Source organism: Sapajus apella, unplaced genomic scaffold (genome assembly GCF_009761245.1).
Source record: "Sapajus apella isolate SASKATOON/1434 unplaced genomic scaffold, GSC_monkey_1.0 scaffold1, whole genome shotgun sequence".
Taxonomy (NCBI): Eukaryota; Metazoa; Chordata; class Mammalia; order Primates; family Cebidae; genus Sapajus; species Sapajus apella.
The window spans coordinates 43,567,111-43,586,920 of NW_022436941.1; the positions used below are offsets into that span (position 1 = coordinate 43,567,111).

A 19,810-nucleotide genomic window follows, 5' to 3' on the forward strand; every position below is an offset into this window, starting at 1 on the left:
GAGGGAGGGAGGGAGGGAGGGAGGGAGGGAGAAAGAAAAGAAAAGAAAAGAAAGAAACTTTAAACAAATTGTTTTAAATCTAGACATTCATGGAAGCCTATCTTACATGCAAGGTGCTCAGCAGATGGTCATTAATAGGATATGATCTCTTTGTTCAAGAAACTTACTACCAGCTTAAACTTGGTATAAATGTTAAAGAGGGACGAAAACAGCTAAACTTTTCTTTGTAACAAAGGCTTTAATTGTGATATATTAAAAAAGAACTACAGATCCTCTGCCATGTTGTGTTCTACTTAATAAAGGTTGGATGGATACGGTTTAGGGAGGAAAAGCAGGAGATAAAGAAAGCCATATTTTAGCAGAGTCTTGAAAGAATAAATCAGACTTTACTTGATCTAGCATTAGAAAGAAAGGCCAATCAAGACACAGGAACCAAATGAGAAAAGCAGGGACGCACGCATACTTACCGTTCAGTTTACTGACACAGGGACACAGTTTGGTAGGAAAGAAAAATGGGTCAAGAATATGGTAATGGGAAGGTTTTTTTTGTAGGGATGGGAAGTTCCTGGGGATAGAAGCAGAGGAATGGCATGACTACAGACATGCTTGAGAAAAAATGAGTCCAGTGGGTATGAAGGACCGCAGAAAGGCCACTGCAGCCCGGAGGAGAGGGGTGATGACAGCTTCAACCAGGTCAGTGACAGAAGCTGGGACAAGAAAGGCATGGGTTCCTGAGCTCTTCTGAAGGAGTCATTGCAAGAATTTCAATTGCAAGAATATCAGGGTTAGGTTGGGGAACAAAGCACATTCACAAAGGAAGACAAAAATGAGATGGAAAAAAGGATGGCATATTGGGCTTTTTAATCGACTGCTTCATGTTAAAGTAGTTTGTCTCACATTATTATTATTATTATTATTTTGAGACAGAGACTCGCTCTGTAGCCCAGGCTGGAGTGCTGTGGTGCAATCTCAACTCACTGCAACCTCCGCCTTCCGGGTCCTGGTTCAAGCAATTCTCCTACCTCAGCCTCCCAGGTGGCTGGGATTACAGACACACGCCACCATGCCCAGTTAATTTTTGTATTTTTTAGTAGCGACGGGGTTTCACCATGTTGGCCAGGATGGTCTTGAATTCCTGACCTCATGATCCACCTGGCCTGTCGTACATTTTTAAGATCAAAAACCTCAAAACTAGAGATTTATGTTTAGAGACATACTTCTGTCTTTTCAGTTGGCTTAGATGGTTTTTCTTTACATTTAGACCGATCAAAATCTTCTGAAAGTTCATCAATGAGTTCCGATTCACTCCGAGGCTGTAATATAAGAAGTTCCTTATTACAAGGGGACCTTTGTTTACTTTGTAAAAAAGTTTACATGGAGCAAAAAATATTTTTTTCTGATGAACACATATAAGGCCATACTTAAAACCCAAAGATAATTTATAAAGTGCATATTTTTTGTTTATTAACGATAAGATACAATTTTCATGAAACAAATAAATACTAAACACCTTAGTACCATAAAAGTATTAATGGTTTACTTGGTCAAAGGTTCCCTTGATATTTTAGTTTCAGAAGAATTTTGTTCAAATAAAATTGCCTGTTCTCTCCAGTGAAGATCTGTATGATTTTTAAAAATGTGATTATTATTTTTCTATTTCCTCATGACTTCTCTTCTGAATAAGAGAAAACACGGATCATATGCTCCGTTCCTATGACTATGTGGGATGTTGGCAGGAAAGTTCTGCTACCCCTTGTTCTTTCAGGGGAGTGGTATTAGTTTAGGGCATGTGGAAGGTGTCACTGACAATAGTAACATGATAAAAGGCCATGTGATTCAGATGCTGGGGCCCAGCACCGAACGGCCTGAGGTCTAAGTCCTGGGTTTGGCTTGCTATTTTCTAGCTGCATGACCTTGGGCTGTTTCCATGGGCCCTCTGTGTCTCAAGTTCCTCACTGTAAAATGGGAATAACAACAGTACTGTCCGCATTCATTGAGGACTCACAAAGATAATATCTAAAAAGCATTTGGTGTAGTGCTAAGTGCATAGCAAGTGATTAATAAATGTTGCTGGTTAATATTATTTTGACAGGTTGCTACTAACTTAAGGCGATACTGAATCCTTAGAGAATTTCATCAGGATGGAATTCTATGTGCTAGCTTAATCTGACTTAAGGGCTCTCTTGACATCAGTTTCTAGTGTTCAATAAATTTTACCTAGAAATTTAGAGTCTAGTAATGATTTCTGAGGAAGATCATCTTTAAAAGATATGGAAATGAGCCGCAGGTATCAGCCAGGTGTTAGCATCAGAAGGTCCCCCCTCCTCTGTACTAGGTTAGCATACAAGTCTGCACAGTGAACTCTGGACTGTCAAAATTATCTTTATACTTCACAGGTCTATTAGTCTTTAAGTATCAGAAAAAAGTGTATTCCCTCACCTTGGGTTTTTCTTCAGGCTCTGGCAATAGTGGTTTTCCATATTCATCCTGTAAATGAAATTAAAATTCATTGGAAATGAATGAGAAAATTTTGCTTTCATGTTCGATCAAATTTGTTTCTGGGAATTCCAGGATACGAGATGTTGGCTAATTTTTTTCTTAAGATTTACATGAATTTGTGTTTCAGATTTACTTTTTATAAAGTATAAAAAAAGGAGTTGAGCTGTAAAAATCAAGATGTTACCAAAGAGAATGCACATTTACTTTAAGTTGCTAAAAATTTTTTTTCATCTGTTGGATAGAGTAATAGGAAAAAAATGTTCTTTGGCAATAAAGATGTAGCTATGTTAATGAAAGCTTTTTTAAAATCCTGATTCTCCAACCTAGAGTGAAGAGGTAGATATCATCTATAGCACTGTTTAGTTTTTTTGGATATGAGGTTTCCTAATTCAGAATATTTCTAAAGACTAGAAACTTTTCATATTTAAGCATATATAAGAATTGCAACCATTTTCCATCATGTGTTTATGCATGATTTCAAAAGTAAATTATAAATGTAATGACAGGAGTTACTCTACTATCCTCACCATAATCAAAAACAACAGGAACAAAACCACATTAACTTAGGCTACTGGTAAAACTTTGTACATTCATACCTACCCCTCAGAAGACTTATGGTGGTTTTATCTATATAGCAGTTAGGGAAAAAAAATTACCCCCAGATCGTTCCTTCTGAGTTTAAGGATCTATTGTAAGAATTGTTAATAAATGAAACATTTAAATCTCCGGAGATTTTAATGAGCATGGTCACTACTTAGGAAGCGAGGCAGGGAAAAACCATCCTTGACGGATTTAACTGTAGGGCGCAGAGAAGAAAAGGTTCAGGGTTTTCAGAGTTGATATCTCAATGGTGGACAGACGTGCCCTTTGACAGTGTCAAGGGTACAGATACAACAAAACAAGATGCAAAGGCAAGCTGCCGTTGTCATGCACTGCAGCTGAAGATTTACCGTGGCTGGTTTTAATCTGTACTCCAGCGGGACTGTTTCATCATCCTCACCACACTTCTCCAGCTTTTCTTCTTTAGCTTTTGCCTGATGAAAGTGGAGGGGAAAAAAAAGTAGTTGGATAACGCACATAATGAGATGATATCACTTCCTCTGTGTACTTCCTGAGTGTTATAGAGAAGATCAAATCTGGTAAAAGCATCTGGAAGAGCTTTGTAAACTACAAAGCAGAAGACCATGGTGGGCAGCTGTGAGAAAGGTAGCAGTGGGTGACTGAGCAAAAGCAGCCCAGCCAGGGATCCCGGGAGCTGCCCTGCTCTGCTCCCAGCTGCTATGACCTTGGGAAGCCACTTAGCCTTTCTTTGGTTCAGTTTCTTCAGCTGTAAAATGTGGTTACTAATAACCCTTAACTAGCTCACTGACTTGTGAAGATCACCAGAGAAAAGTAAATAAGAGATTCTTTGAAGACAGTAAGCACAGTGCAGCAGTTAGTTGCAATCATTTTAATGGCCTTCATCTGTCTTAGTCAACGAAGCAGCTATCTAAGGAAGGGAGGGAAAACGCCCTAATTTTTACACTAAACCCAGGTCAGAAATGGGATAAGCATCCCATCGCAAATCTTGGGTGATCCATGGATAACTTGTTTTACCTCTTTTAAAAGGACTCCCTTCAATAATGCCAGGACTTCTCTAGCTTACTGAACCATGAACAAATAACTGCATTACAAATAAAAGTGCAGTTCTACAGTAGATCACTGACTGCTAGGACACAACACTTGCAATTTAACCTGCTGATTGGTAGTGTGAAGTCTCATAATATGTAAGAATTTGTACCTATATCAAGGCGTGGATTTAATTTACAAACCAAGGTAGGAGGTTCACTTGGCAAATTCCAACCCAGCCCATGGTTCCCATCTATATATTAGCCTAAGAGTGTAGTTCTCTACTGATTGGTTAGTTGATTAATTAGTATTTATTGAACACTTTTTTTTTTGATAAAGAGTTTCACTCTTGTTGCCCAGGCTGGAGTGCAATGGTACCATCTCGGCTCACCACAACTTCTGCATCCTGGGTTCAAGCGATTTTCCTGCCTCAGCCTCCCCAGTAGCTGGGATTTCAGGCATGCGCCACCACGCCTGAGAAATTTTTTGTAGTTTTAGTAGAGACGGGGTTTTTCCATGTTGGTCAGGCTGGTCTCGAACTCACAACCTCAGGTGATCCACCCACCTCGGCCTCCCAAAGTGCTAGGATTACAGGTGTGAATCACTGCACTGGCCTTATTGAGCACTTTTAATGAGACAGGTACTGTTCTATGCTTTGGAATTAGTTTTACTGTTTTATTGAGAAACTCTCACTAAAGGATGAAGTCATGGTTTTCTTTTAAACATTTCCAGTCATGCTTTATTTCAGCATATGGAAAAATTCTATCATGGAGCAGCACTCCCCATCCAGGTCAGGGCACAGCAGCCTTCAGGAACACCCTTGGTCAGCTCTATTAACACAGTCCTCCCCACTAATCTCAGGCTTGTGACCATGAGAGTTACACATGCAGCCAGAACTTCTATTTTCTTCTCTGCTCTTTATATTCTTGAAATGCCCACACTGTGGTTTGTACACAGTAGGCATAGAAAAAAAAGAGTCTACTGAATTGAAATGGCACTAGACTAGGTAGTCACACCTAAAAATGTGGGAGATTTATAATGGGGTATCATTATAGAATAAAAAACTTTAATGTTATGGTAGATGACAGGAATACCAAGTAGGCATGGGTCTCCTCTCTGGAGAATTGTGTGGTTTTCCACAGAGAGCTCTCCAGTCTAGGGTGGCATATCACTCCTCCAGGCTGATAGTGACCTTCCTAAGCCTTCACATCAGACTATCTGGGATGTAAAGAACCCACTACGTCAGGTACTAAGAATTCAGCTTAAGAAGGACTGAAAGATCTTTTTTAGAAACATTTATACTTTGTATATGATTAAAAAGGAAAACCAGTGATATGGCTTGGCTGTGTCCCCAACCCAAATCTCATCTTGAATTGTAGCTCCTGTCATTCCCACGTGTTGTGGTAGGCACCTGGTGGGAGGTAACTGAATCATGGGGGTGGAGCTTTCCTGTACTGTTCTCATGATGGTGACTAAGTCTCACAAAATTTGATGGTTTTATAAAGGGGAGTTCCCCTGCATCTGCTCTCTCTCTTGCCTTCTGCCATGTAAGACATGACTTTGCTCCTCATTCACCTTCTACCATAATTATAAGGCCTTTCCAGCCATGTGTAACTGAGTCAATTAAATCTCTTTCCTTTATAAATTACCCAGTCTCCAAATGTCTTTATTAGCAGCATGAGAACAGACTAATACAACTAGTACATCACAAGAGTGGAAAAGAAGAGTTCTTTTTGCTGGAATTTTAGTTTGCTGTTACTCTGAAGTTTTCTAGAGGAAACTTAATACATTCATGTGGATTCTCAAACTAGTTAGTCACATGCTTAACAACTTACTTTATGTCACCTTTTTAAACATCTGCTTATCTGCTTTTAGTCACTTAAGACTCTTTCAATCCTGGGATTTGTAACATGTTTATACCCTCCCTTCCCATATTTATTGCCTCACGCTAATTGCCTGTAAGATGCCTGAGGCAAAAGTGCAATTTACTTGTGGCCCTGTCTCCCACAGATGGTAAAGCCACAACTCAGCTTGGTCTCCTGACTCCCCCCAGGGTTCTGCCACTGCTTCTATGGGCTACTCTAAGTAATGTACATCTCGTATTGTGTTGTAATTAAGTTTCCCTTCTTCCCAATACATTACTTGGTCCTGGAGGATAGGAATGGTTTCTCCTGCTCCCCTGTGTTCACCATCATAAAGTTTATTGTGCCACACTGTGGTCGGTGAGCCCTCCAAGTAAGTCGAAGATAGAAACTGGCCCATCTTGGACCAGGGTAGTCCCAGACTCAAGGCTAGTTGCTGGGAGTCAGGGAGACTCCCCTTCCCTGATGACTCAGAACAGGAAGTGATAGCATTAATGGGGCATTGTGACAGCAATGCTTGCCAGCTCCCCTACCCTGAGCTGATGGAGGTGGTGTGGGCCCCTAGGGGTCCCAGGTTGCCTTTCCATCCCCTCACAACACTGCCTTGTCAGGAACGGGCAACTCTCTTCTTTCCTACCTCCTTCCCCGCAGAGGACCGAGTTGAAAAATTCTACCAAAATAATAATTTAATATTAAAACTTTCCTACACCAGATATAAGCTTGCTTTGGTTCAGAAGGCATGTTAAGATCTTGGAGTGTGGTGGAATAAACATTCGTCAGCATTATTCTCTAAATATGCAGGAACTCTAGTTACCGAGTAATTGCTGCTTGATTTTAGTTTGAGACAAAATTCTCAACATCTTTCCTCATAGTGATAAATGAAGGATCGTTCCATTCCTTGTATAGGCATCTCCTTTTCTTATAAAGAGAAGCATCCAGAACCCTTCTGAAAATACAAATTTCTAATTGCCACAATAGCAGACAAACTTCACTATTTCCCCATGCACTGTCTCCTTGTTATCATTTAGTCAGGTGTCATTTAAGCTCTAGCAAGGGAGATTCCTGTTCATTTCAAGTGTTAAAGTTCTAGCTGTTTCACAAGTCAATCATTTAACTTCCCCCTTAGTTGCTAATAAATAAGACACAATGAAGAATGTTCACTTTTACTCTCCAATAAAAGTTGTGCAAGAATTCTAAACATGCAGCATGCATTCAGTTTTGTAACGTGCTGACTAACAGGCTTTGTAAATCAACTCTAAGGCCAGTACCTCATCGACTTCCTTAATGGAGCTGAGGTCGAGCTCAGGTTCTGCTTGCCGGGTGCCCAGTGAAGCCGACAGAGCCTCGAGTGCTTGATCGCTCATTGTATCCTGTTAAAAGTAAAAAATTCTGTGCATGAAAAAAGACAACTCTGGAGCCTGAACAATCCATTTACTTCTTTGTGAAATACATTTTAGATTATAAGATGAACTGTGGATTGGGGAAGTGCTCTAGAAAGGCAATTTTATTTGAAACCTTGCAAAAGAGAGAAAGGAAAAAGAACTTACCAATGAGTGGCAATTGGGGCTAAGACACGTTTCTATAGTAACAGCGTTCTCTGGGGCACACTGCACCCCTTATTTAGTAAGCTAGACATAAAGCTATAGGAATATTATTATAAAATATTCTTAACAAAATAAAAGAAGCAAGTAGTAAACTTTTACCACCCTGTTTTTCTTTTTCTAAGAATGTGTCTTTAAAAAGGCTTCTGACAACCTTTAGCAAAACAGCTAAGCTTAGGAAGCAGGGAAGCCTGAAGTGGCCCTCCGTTGCCTTCTTCTCTAAAGGCACAACGGTTGATCATTGTAGGAACTCCCACTCTCAGGGGTGTGGTGCTCACCACTGTGCACCAGCCTGCCAGATAAAAATAAACTGTCCACTCCAGGAGAGGAGAGGCACAAGCAGCTCTGATAGAAACTGTTCCTTAGCATTATCTTGACTGCAGAGGAGATATGTGTTCCCGGCCAGCACACAGCAGCAGGATTGCCTTTTGGGATTTGGGAGAATGATGTCATAGTGAAATATAGTTTAGAGTGGTAGGCAGTACCAGCTACATGGTGTCCCTCTAGTGATCCTCGGGGCTCAAAGTCCTTTAGAAAATCAAACTTGAGGCCAGGTGCGATGGCTCATGCCTGAAATCCCAGTAGTCTGGGAGGCCGAGGTGGGTGGACCACGAGGTCAGGAGTTCAAGACCAGCCTGGCCAAGAGGGTGAAACTTTGTCTCTACTAAAAATACAAAAATTAGCCGGGCATGGTGGCAGGACCTGTATTCCTAGCTATTTGGAAGGCTGAGGCAAAGAACTGCTTGAACCCGGGAGGCAGAGGTTGCACAGAGCAGAGATTGCACCATAGCACTCCGCCTGGGTGACAGAGCAAGACTCCACCTCAAAAAAAAAAAAAAAAAAAGAAAAAATCAAACTTGAAGGTTTTATGTTTCAAGAGTGCAAGTTCAATTTCTCTGGTTTCTGCCCTTCTCTGTATCATGGTGAGATGGTCTTGGATAATGACCATCTTGACAACTGTGCTAAAATCATCCACAAGCAGTTGTAGAAACACACAAGGCTTGCCTGGAGATGAACAATAGAACCCTCATTGGCTTCACTATTCCAGACAGATCCAAGAGGGAAAAGATCATGGCTTCTTATCACATGTAATGTGCTACTGGCAGTATCCTGAATGAGCTAGATCAGCCTCAGGAAAGCAACTGCTGTCAGGTAGACTGTGCCTATACCTTCTCCACCTTTCTTTTCTTCTCTTGGGGTGGAGCAGCACTTCTGATTACCCCTGCTGACTGAGCTTTTAAAACTTCTGTAGATTTCTGAAAAATAAAATACAAAAGATTAGATTGACAGATGAGGAAAGTTTAACTGTTTAACTATTCTTTTAAAGTTCAACAGTTTCTAACAAGTTTCCCTCAACAACACTAAAAACAATACCTCTTTTTCAGTTTTCTTTCCAGCAGCTGTAGGCGACCCACAGGTGAAGTCAGATGACAAGGCGTCTATGGCATCATCTGGCCCCATGGGTTTCTAAAGAAACAGGCATAATGATGGGTGACTTATGGGAACCACTCAAGGGGAAGAATGGATCACGAACCTGGCAATTAAGAATGCACTTTTGCGATTCCTTTGCTACCAAATGAGACGTGTTACTGCAACAACGTAGATCAAAGTGTATGTTCTGAAGACAGTGGCTGCTCACTAAGTACTATTTTCTACTTCTTCCTTTCTAAAGGAGCTACATGTTAGAGTATTCTCATTCTGTTATTATGAACATGCATTCTATCCTAATACTTTCTTGCTTTCATTCCCCTTCCCCTCAAAAAACCTTCTTATGAGACTAAGGAGCACTGAGACAACCCTCACGCCAACCCCTTTCTCTGAACACACAGCAACTCCATTTGATTTGGAGATGAGTTACGTCATACTCCTCAAATACAGAATTGATAGCCCTGTTCCCTCAATCAAAAATAGAAAAAATATCAATTTAGATCAGAAGACATTTATGTAAACTCACCGAAGTGTCTGGAGGAGGCCCTGTGATCCCTTCCTTTTTCTGAAACAAAATATCAATTTGATGACGTTGAGAAGGTGGACTTAATCCTTAAGATTGGCCAAATGTATTGCTCGTTGTGGGCTGAATTGTGCCCCTCATCCCAGATCTGTATGTTGAAGTCCTAACCCCAGTACCTCAGAACGAGACCTGATTCTGAGATATGTTCTTTACAGAAATAATCAAGTAAAGGTGAGGTCATTAGGGTCGGCCCTACTCCAATATGATGATGTGTGTCCTTATAAAAATGAGAAATTTGGACCCAGAGATACGCACAGAGGCACAGAAGGAAGACGGCATGAAGAGACACAGAGAGAAGACACCCATCTATAAGCCAAGCAGAGGCTCTGAAGATGCCTTTCCCTCACAGCCCTCAAAGGACCCGGCCCTGCTGACACCTTGATTCTAGACTTCCAGCCTCCAGAACTGTGAGACAATCAATCTCTTGTTTATATCACTGGTCTGTGGTACTTGGTTATAGCATCCCCAGCCAACCGATAGAGTAAGCTTCATAGTTATGACAATTTCACATGCACCATTATATTTCCTAACTTTTAAACGTTGTGAAAATACTGATATGAAATTATATTCTAAAGAGGAAACAGTGAAATAAAAGTAAATGGCTATTTAACTTACAGCCAATAGTTCCCTATATTTTGGTGGAATTGTGACTTCTCTTTTACCCAATTCCTCTATGTAGGTGGAACTCATTGGATCCTGGAACAAAATCATACACATGGGGACAATATGTAATTAATTAGCTGAGAATATCATATGCATATTCTGAAACTAATGCACTATTCCATTATTAATTTATGGAAATACTGACATAAACTATAAATCATTAAGAAGCCAATACTTTACACAACTAAATTTCTAAGTTTACACAAACACCCATATTTAATTGGCTTAACTCACATGTAATGCTAGAAAATATTCAAAATACTAAAGTTGATTGCTAAATACATTTTGCTTTCAAATGCTTTCATTATCTAATGTTTCCAATTGATACAAAAGAATAGTTAATAAGATAATGAGCTTCTGTATAATCCAATACCCAACTCTACTGGATTTGTAATTTTTGAGAAAAAAAATCACAGATAGAGTGGATGTCTTCTGTTTAGCATTCTGAAACCTAATTTCCTTTCCTTGTTAATCAGAAACAGTTACCATCTCGAACTTTAGCATGTCAATTTAGTTATTTTAGAACAATTTCTACATATGTAGGTATCCATAAACAATTTCCAGCATTACTTTCCATATTTTCCAATGTTATATAAATGGTATCATATTCTACATACCATTCTGTATTATTTTTATTCAAAATTATGTTTTTATAATGTATCCATGTTGATAGATGAATAATCTGTTTTAACCACTATAAAGCACTGAATTTTATGTTTTCAAATGTTTCACCAGTTCTTGTAACTCCTTGCACACATGGGCAGGCTCTTTTCTGGGAAACTCCCTAGAGGTGGACTTCCTGGTTGAAGGGAATACTCATCATGAACACCCAGCAGCTATAGGAAAGCTATAGGAATTGTCAGACTTTCACAATTTTGTTAATCTCATATATGCAAAGTAGCATTTATTCCATGTTTTAATATCATTCTCCTAATTTCTAGGGAGAATTTCATTTACTTGTTGATTGGCCAGTCAAGTTTTCTCCCAATTTTCCATTGGGTTGTCTTTTTCTGTTTTTTTATTCTTTATAAATTCTAGAAACAAATCTTTTGTTATGTCTGTTATAAAATGTTTTTGTCTAGTCTATGGCATGCCTTTTTATTCATTTTTATTTTTTGAGACGGAGTTTTGTTCTTGTTGCCTAGGCCAGAGAATAATGGCATGGTCCCAGCTCACTGCAACCTCCACCTCCAGGGTTCAAGCAGTTCTCCTGTCTTAGCCTCCTGAGTAGCTGGGATTACAGGCATGTGCCACCATGCCCGATTAATATTTTTATATTTTTAGTAGAGACGGGGTTTCATCATGTTGGCCACGCTGGTCTCGAACTGCTGACCTCAGGTGATCCATCCACCTCGGCCTCCCAAAGTGCTGGGATTATAGGTGCAAGCCACCATGTCTGGCCAGCATGTCTTTTTTTTTAATATCAAGGAAAATACAATTTTAGGAATTAGGAATAGAGATAAACTGAGGGTGGTAAATATTGAGAAACCAAAACAAGTTCTAGTCTGTTCTACTTAAATCTCGAGGATGGAAAATAAGTCTTTGTGATCTAGTAGGCTCTGTCCCAGTGTCAATCTTAGCACAACAATAAATGTTTGCTAACTCAATGTTATAATGCAGCTGCCAAACAACAAACCATTTCCATCCACGACATTAGTTTTTAGTTTCTGTCTTGATACTGACATCATCCTGTTTCTATGCAAATGACAGAATACTAGGTATCCCCCCACCTTTTTTTTTTGAGACAGTCTGGCTTTGTTGCCCAAGCTGGAGTGCAGTGGTGCAATCTCAGTTCACTGCAACCTCTGCCTCCTGGGTTCAGGCAATTCTTCTGCCTCAGCTTCCCAAGTAGGTGGGATTACAGGCATGCATCACCACGCCCAGCTAACTTTTGTATTTTTAGTAGGGACAGTGTTTTACCATGTTGGCCAGGCTGGTCTCTAACTCCTGATCTCAAGTGATCTGCCTGCCTTGGCCTCCCAAAGTGCTGAGATTACAGGTGTGGGCCACCGTGCCTGGCCTCACTAGATATTCTTTTGTGCTTCATGAACATGGCCTTATTTACTCTCCTACTCACTGAATTTTTACAGATATCAAGAGCACATACTGAAACTTCTGGTCCAGTATACGTTGTATTTTCTTCTTCAGTTTCTTCAGGTCCTCCTAAAGTGTCTATTAAGTCATCCAAAGCAGCATTCATGTCTGACTGGAAAAGAAAGAGCAGATATTTAAATATTATTTGTTATACAGATTTCACTTTTAGTTTAACTACAAAAAAGCCATTCTGTACACAGAAAAACACCAAACACCAAAAGTTCTTCAAATAGTTCTCCTAAATAGTTAAAATCTGATCTCTAACAGACTTTACTGTTTCTCAAAGTACAAATTCTGGGTTGGAAAGATAAAAAGCCACATTCAGATAAGAAGCACACTTTCAACAAGTCTAAAGGCATTACATACATGAACAAATGTATAAATTCATTAAAGCTGCCAGTCCAATGCACTGACAGTTAAAAAAAAAAATGCAGGGAATTATAACCGTGTTGCTTTAAACGATAAGGGAAATGCTAGATATTTATTGCTTATCCATAGTTTTCCAGAATTCAGACAAAGAACCCCTAAATATCTCTATATGGTATGTCTTCCAAATAGAATCTGTTTCATAAGGGAATCACTCTGTATTATTTCATTCATGGTTTTTGGTTACTGCTTGCCTGAAGAGGTTCATAAAACAGAAATTACCTGGGACATTAAACTTACAAGAACTCACAAGTTTACTCTGCCAATATTGGCTTAAATCAGTATAACTGATATGGTTGGCTAGGGTCTTCGCCCAAGTCTCATCTCAAATTGTAATCCCCATGTGTCAAGGGAGGGATCGATAATCCCCACGTGTTGAGGAAGGGAGGTGATTAGATGATGGGGGTGATTGTCCCATGTTGTTCTCATGATAGTGGGTTCTCATGAGATCTAATGGTTTTATAAATATGTGACAGTTCCTCCTTCACATGCTCTCTCTCCTGCTGCCTTGTGAAGAAGGTGACTGCTTCCCCTTCCACCATGATTGTAAGTTTCCTGAGGCCTCCCAAGCCATGCAGAACTGTGAGTCAATTAAACCTCTTTTATTCTTTCTTTTTTTTTTTTAGACAGAGTTTTGTTCTGTTGCCCAGGCTGGAGTGCAATGCCATGATCTTGGCTCACTGCAACCTCTGCCTCCCAGGTTCAAGTGATTCTCCTGCTTCAGCCTCCCGAGTAGCTGGGACTAGAGGTGCTCACCACCACGCCCAGCTAATTTTTGTGTTTTTAGTAGAGATGGGGTTTCACCAAGTTGGCCAGGATGGTCTCGATCTCCTGACCTGTGATCCGCCTGCCTTGGCCTCCCAAAGTCCTGGGATAACAGGCGTGAGCCACCAGGCTCAGCCTAAATCTCTTTTCTTTATAAATTACCCAGTCTCAGGAAAGTTCTTTATAATAGTGTAAAAAGGACTAATACAATAATAAATGAGCATGCCTCTATTTTTTATGTTCATGATGACTTGTTATGAACAGTAACTTGTATCTAAAGGAGAAAACAACAATCTAGGAAAAGACCCTGTATTATTTGATTTAGATGAAAAATAATTATTTCAATTGTCTTTTTTTTTTTTTCAACTACCATATTCACACGACAATTTTAGGACTCTCCTGATTATGGATATGTGAAATACAATTTGAAGGCTGTTAGGTTTAGACTGATTCTTTCAGGAATTTCAGAATAAAGAAGTACCTGACTTCTTTAATAATACCACTGGTTAAATAAAGTATATTTTCAGGAGAGAAACTGGAATGTAAACACCATGAGCTAAAACTGGAGTTTTTTCTTTTTTTTAAGGGGTTATAATATCAAGTGTTACAAACATGATGTGTGTGTGAAAATCATACTTCCAACCACACTTTCAATATTAGCTTGAAACAATAATTCATTAAAATGGTCCTTTAAATCGCCCCCTCACATTATTTGCCCACAAGAAATCAGATTAGGATAAACATGGAGCATATGGGTAACTATCTCACGCAGAAGGACACTGCTGTCTCCGTACCTTTCCCGACGGTTTATCCGGTTTAGATTCAACTGGCACAGCTGAAGTTAACGATTTCTTTTCTTTTTTCTGGTGAGAATTGAGAAATTAAAAACTCCTTCTCACATACCTTAATAAAACTCAATACTATTACAAATTTTAAAATAAATTCATTATATTAATAGCATTGATCATACACTGAACATTTCTTCTGCAGCAGATACTGTGCTGTGTGTGTTCTACGCTTTTTCAGAAGGGCTTCAGTAATATTAGCCTCATTTAGTGATGGGCAAAGCAAGGCTCAGGTTGGTCCACTTTCCTCAGGTTACACAGTAAGGGACAGAATGAAGATTTGAATCCAAGACCGTTTCTTTCTTTGCTGTTCTTCTGCAGGACCCACAGCCAGTGTTTGCAACAACCATGAATTCTTTCTGTAGGCTGCCACTCCCGGCTTTGCTCTCTGGGTCTTTGCCCTCACATATCAATACCTCTATATCCCTCACTTCGGCCTCTCATTACCCTCCGTTTCCCTACAATGAGTTTATCGCACATCATTGCTTTCAGTGCTCTATCAAAGATTGCAAATAACTTTCCAGTCTGTAGTTTCCATGCTTTTATCCAGATATAATCTCTGAAGTTTGACCCTTGGAGCATCACTGCCTCCCAGCTGCCATCCCTCAGCACCATTCTGATCATACTGTGGCATCTGTGTCCTTTGTTCTCCATGATCTCTGGCATCTCTTTTACTTTGCTCCCCACTGTATCCACCCTGCACATTTCTGCCCTGTGCTGGTGGTCTCATCCAAAATCGTTCTCTAGGGCCAGGATCAAATGCTTTCTGAGACTGGCAGACACTAAATGGGTGAAGTTGTTGGGTTTAAGATAAAAGAGGACCATGTCCCATCTGAAGGTATCCAAATTCAGGCAACAAAGCACAGGAAGAGCACAGGCTCTGACTGCCGAGGTTTGCATGACAGTTGAGACACACATGGCTGCTTGAGGCTTTAGTAAGTCACTTCTCCTTGGAGATATCAGATAAATGAATCTATATGAAGTATGAAAACCACTGTTTGGCACATGCTCAGCACTATGTAAGTACTTACTATATAACTGTAAGTGCTAAATAAGTGACTGTTTATTATGACTGCAATGCTAAAAACACTCTGGAGGCCATGAGTGTGTGAGCCTGAGTCTGGATAACTGAAACGACTTCCATGATTCAGCCACTACCTTATAGAGATATTGACTCACGTTCTCTCTCACACCTTCCTCCTCCTTCTCAATGTCTCTCTTCCCCTCCCCCATCCCCACTATCTTTCTATTCCATCCACTTTTTCTCTTCCTCTCCCTTCCTCCAACTTCATTCTTTTCCATTGGAAAACAATATTTTAATTGTCTTGCTACACATATTTCTTTGGACACTTCAAACACTTAAATTTAGCCTGTCCAAAATCAGAAACATCCCTTTTCTTCCTCAATTCCTCTGACATCTATACTCCTGTCAATGGTAACCAGGAGACTTAGAGACTGCCCTTCAAGGTGCCCAGCTCACAACTGAAAAAGGCACTCATTCTCAGGTGGCAACTCTGCACTTGCACAAACATGACAATGAGTGCCTGGGAGCCTCCTTTCCCTTACCGTGTGGCTACCAACCTTGTTCCATCAGACTCAGAAGCACCAGCTTATCTTAGATTTTACTTTGTCTTTGTCCACTTCAGTCAGTCATTTCCTAAAACCTGAAGATTTCTGTTCTGCAATTTGTCTTGTATAACTCCCCGCTTTCTAATTCTATCACAGCTGTAATTTAGGCTAAAACATGACTCACCAGGGCTACTGCAACAGTCCCTGACCCCTGACCAGTTTTCCACCTTCCTATCTCTATTCTATCCCATCCACCTACTGCTGTCCCTTAATCCATCTTTAGCTCCGATTCAATCGCATCACTCCACCTGTTCTCTCAGGTTCTCAGTGGCTACCCGCTGTCAGCTGAATCACCACATGTGCAAACTCACCTCAGCATTCTCCACAGCAGTGCTCAACCGGTCTTTGTGGTCTTACAGTCCCACCACTCACCTCCTCTGTGCTTCACCCACACTGGAATGTGCTTTGTGCCCAGAACACATCTTATACTTTTCAACACCTTGATGCATTCATAAGCCTGCAATCCCAGCTATCCTTCCATACCTAACTGAACTTTGATCTACTCTCTCAAAGCCCTTGTGGATTCCCTGAATTAGACAGAATCCCTTTTTTCTCACTAAATAATGCCCTGTGGGGGCCTTTCTTAATCTGCTTGAATTACAGCCCCAGGTCTTTTCCCCTCCCCTTAGACAGGCAGGCCTATAGCTGGTGCATCCTGCAGAATCAACCACAGTACTTTAAACATGCTCAATCCTATTTAATAGCAGACGAATCAGAAGCGACATAAAGTAAAATGACTTGCCACAAGTTCTAGCACAAGTCAATGCACAGCAGAATTCCACATAAGCCTCTCCTAATTTTATTGCTTTTTTTTTTCACTTATAACACTAATTTACATTTAGTTCAAAACTGAAAATTTTGATTTAAAAATCTATGGCTGGACGCAGTGGCTCACACCTGTAATCCCAGCACTTTGGGAGGCCAAGGTGGGCAGATCATGAGGTCAAGAGATCGAGACCATCCTGGCCAACATGGTGAAACTCCATCTCTACTAAAATTACAAAAATTAGCTGGGCGTGGTGGTGTGTGCCTGCAGTACTAGCTACTCGGTCCCAGCTACTTGGGAGGCTGAGGCAGGAGAATTGCTTGAACCCGGGAGGAGGAGATTTCAGTGAGCTGAGATCGCGCCACTGCACTCCAGCCTGGCGACAGAGTGAGACTCTATCTCAAAAAACATATACATATGTATATGTTTTATATATGTATATATATTTTAGTGGACCTAATCCCCTGCCTTAAATCTATCCACTTTCAAACTGAAAACATTGATTACATTTAAAAATCTATTTTAACGCATTGAATCCTCTGCCTTAAATGTATCCATTTTCAAACCATTTCATCTAACTATTCCTCAATGGCACAAGAGACTGATGTGTATTCCTGGGTTGAGGCTGTGAGTCTCAAGGTAGTATACAAGTGATCTACTGCAAGAAGAAACAATTTTAAATTTGACATTTTCATTTAAAAGTTTTTGTAAATGTCACCTTTGCCCCACAGGGGACCTGTATTAATTTGGATAAAATAATGTGCCTTTTATCCCAAAATCCCAGGGGGAAAAAACAATGATGTTTCAGGTTGATGTACCATACCTTTACCCTAGAAATCATTGACTCTATGACTTTCTTTACCATTTGGTCTGTAGCAGGATACTGGTCCCATTTACAGAAGCCAAAGTATAAATAAATCTATCCTACTTTAAAATTTTCATTTTCATCTTCTCATTGTTCCTTCAGTTGCTTACTTGTGGCTTCAAATTGATCACATGCTCTCCAAATTGATTACTAATTCTATATTGCTATAGGCAGAAAAAAGTAGATAACTTCTCATCTTGTATTTCTGGGACGGTATCTGAAGCAGCTCTTCAAAAAAATCTAAGGAAGGTGTGTCCACAATCACCCAGCTCAATATATCTACTTGATCCTGAGAGGGCTTGAAATATTTCCTTTGAAAACTTCTCATATCCATTCATGCTGATGTCATGGTTGTGATATACTAGTTTCAAGATACCTGGTGCCAACACTGAATGCTGAAAAAGCCTATTCAAATGCTCAAGGAAATTTTATTTGATTTATTTCATGTCTATAAATTTGGAAGGCAGGGTCTGAGTCAACCCTCATTTTAATGTCCTTGGTATTGATATCAGTACCTTATATATGGCACGTGCTCAGTAAGCATTTATTGAATATACAAATTTAAAAATCATTTTTTGTATATTGTTTACTCTAGATCCCTTAAATGCATGCTCTTCACAAAATTTTACAGATAAACAGTGCTCAGTTTTGCCAAATGATAGGTTATCTGAGCATATGTTTCTTATAAAAGAAACTTGAGAAGCACAGAGGCCTACATTTCTGTGTGCTTATGTGTGCTCACCTTGTCACCCGGCTTGTCAAATGCTGCAGCCACACCAGCAACACTCTCTCCACCAGCAGAAATCACATCTTGTGGTTTCGTCTAAGACAGTGAGGATAAAAGGTTGACAGATATAAGTATGTCTGCATGGCTGTTATCAAGATCATCAGTTTCAAATGTCACTAACACCTGCCAGTTCACCCTCATGGACACCATGATAAGGGAATGTTTACTTGCTTCTATTGTACGTGGTGCAGTGCTAGGCACCACGTAAAAGTGGACTCAAGCCTAAATTGTACGTTCAGGTAACATGAGTAGGTCAATCAGGCTAGGTAGGGACTGTGGTAACTGTACTGGTGTACACATACCAGGTGTAATGGCTCTAGTCAATTGCTGCCATGTGAGTCCACTGTGGTTAGATAGTCTGATTTTTCAAGAGAAGTTTGAACTTGGGATGTTACGTGAAATACTCTAATTTTAATTGCTGGCAATTTATTAAAAATATTTTTTAACAACATTGTAAGCCAAATAAAATACACATATGGCATTTAACTGGCAGATCATAGATTTGTGATCTATGATATAAAATATACTGTGAAGCAGGCCTCATTATTATTTTCCAAGTGCTCTCAATGAAAAAGTATTTATTTTTATTTTTTTTGAAAAGTATTTCTTATAAATGTTAATTCTTCTAAAAGCTGACTGCTATTAACCACATAATTACAGAAGCAATTTCTGATTTTTGGCTCTGTAAGTTCAACTCTTCTACAACAAGACCCTAAAAATGCTTTAGGATTTCCACTTAAAGAACCAGATAAAATTCAGGGCACATATGTTCCCCAACCCAGGTGTGTAGGGGTGGGGGGCAGGTTTCAGCAGGCAGCCTCAATCCACAGCTACCTGGCTGGGAGACACCAGAGCCTGCAGTCACAGCTGGTCATTGCTGGGCAGTGGGAGAAGGATGAAGAGCACATTCCCTAGACCAATCTGATGTCCTTCTCAGGCTATCCATATACCCAAGTTTCTATAACGCTATTTGCAAAACAAACAAAATAATAATACCAAATCCCTACCATACAAAATATATTCAGCACAGCCTCATAGATTTAACTACATACCTCAGTGTGAATAGGGGAGCTGTATCTTATTACCTAGTTGATGTTAAGGTTTTCCTATCAATCTGTTTCATTTACCTTTGGTTCTGTTGATTTCTCCGATGGCTGCTGCTCAGCTGATCTGGAAACTACTTTTTTACTGTGAGCATCCTTTCTTCCTATATCTGATGCCTGCTTGGGTAGGCTTTTTGGCTGAAAGTCCATACACAGGTGCCCATATACATATAAAGACATTGTTAAGAAGATGGTAGTCTTAAACATAATATTGATACTTTTCTCTATAGAATAAAAATTGTTCATAACAACTGTGCCATCTGTGGTTCTAAATTATATGAATCTG

The 19,810-nt window shown here is 39.9% G+C and overlaps 1 protein-coding gene across 24 annotated transcripts in view; it reads right to left on the reverse strand.

Moving 5' to 3' along the window:
• The window catches only part of CAST (calpastatin), a 106,579-nt gene that overhangs the window by 26,400 nt on the left and 60,369 nt on the right, over positions 1 to 19,810 (reverse strand). For 23 of the 24 annotated variants that reach the window (XM_032275854.1, XM_032275844.1, XM_032275800.1 and 20 more), the window contains 12 exons: positions 19,549 to 19,662; positions 18,377 to 18,457; positions 14,324 to 14,392; positions 12,352 to 12,450; positions 10,197 to 10,277; positions 9,525 to 9,563; positions 8,945 to 9,037; positions 8,740 to 8,826; positions 7,238 to 7,339; positions 3,450 to 3,533; positions 2,440 to 2,487; positions 1,218 to 1,313 (listed from right to left, as the gene is read on the reverse strand). In XM_032275854.1, the coding sequence (XP_032131745.1) occupies positions 1,218 to 1,313; positions 2,440 to 2,487; positions 3,450 to 3,533; positions 7,238 to 7,339; positions 8,740 to 8,826; positions 8,945 to 9,037; positions 9,525 to 9,563; positions 10,197 to 10,277; positions 12,352 to 12,450; positions 14,324 to 14,392; positions 18,377 to 18,457; positions 19,549 to 19,662 (993 nt within the window). The remainder of the gene's footprint in view (positions 1 to 1,217; positions 1,314 to 2,439; positions 2,488 to 3,449; positions 3,534 to 7,237; positions 7,340 to 8,739; positions 8,827 to 8,944; positions 9,038 to 9,524; positions 9,564 to 10,196; positions 10,278 to 12,351; positions 12,451 to 14,323; positions 14,393 to 18,376; positions 18,458 to 19,548; positions 19,663 to 19,810) is intronic. The other variant, XM_032275769.1, reaches the window with a different exon arrangement.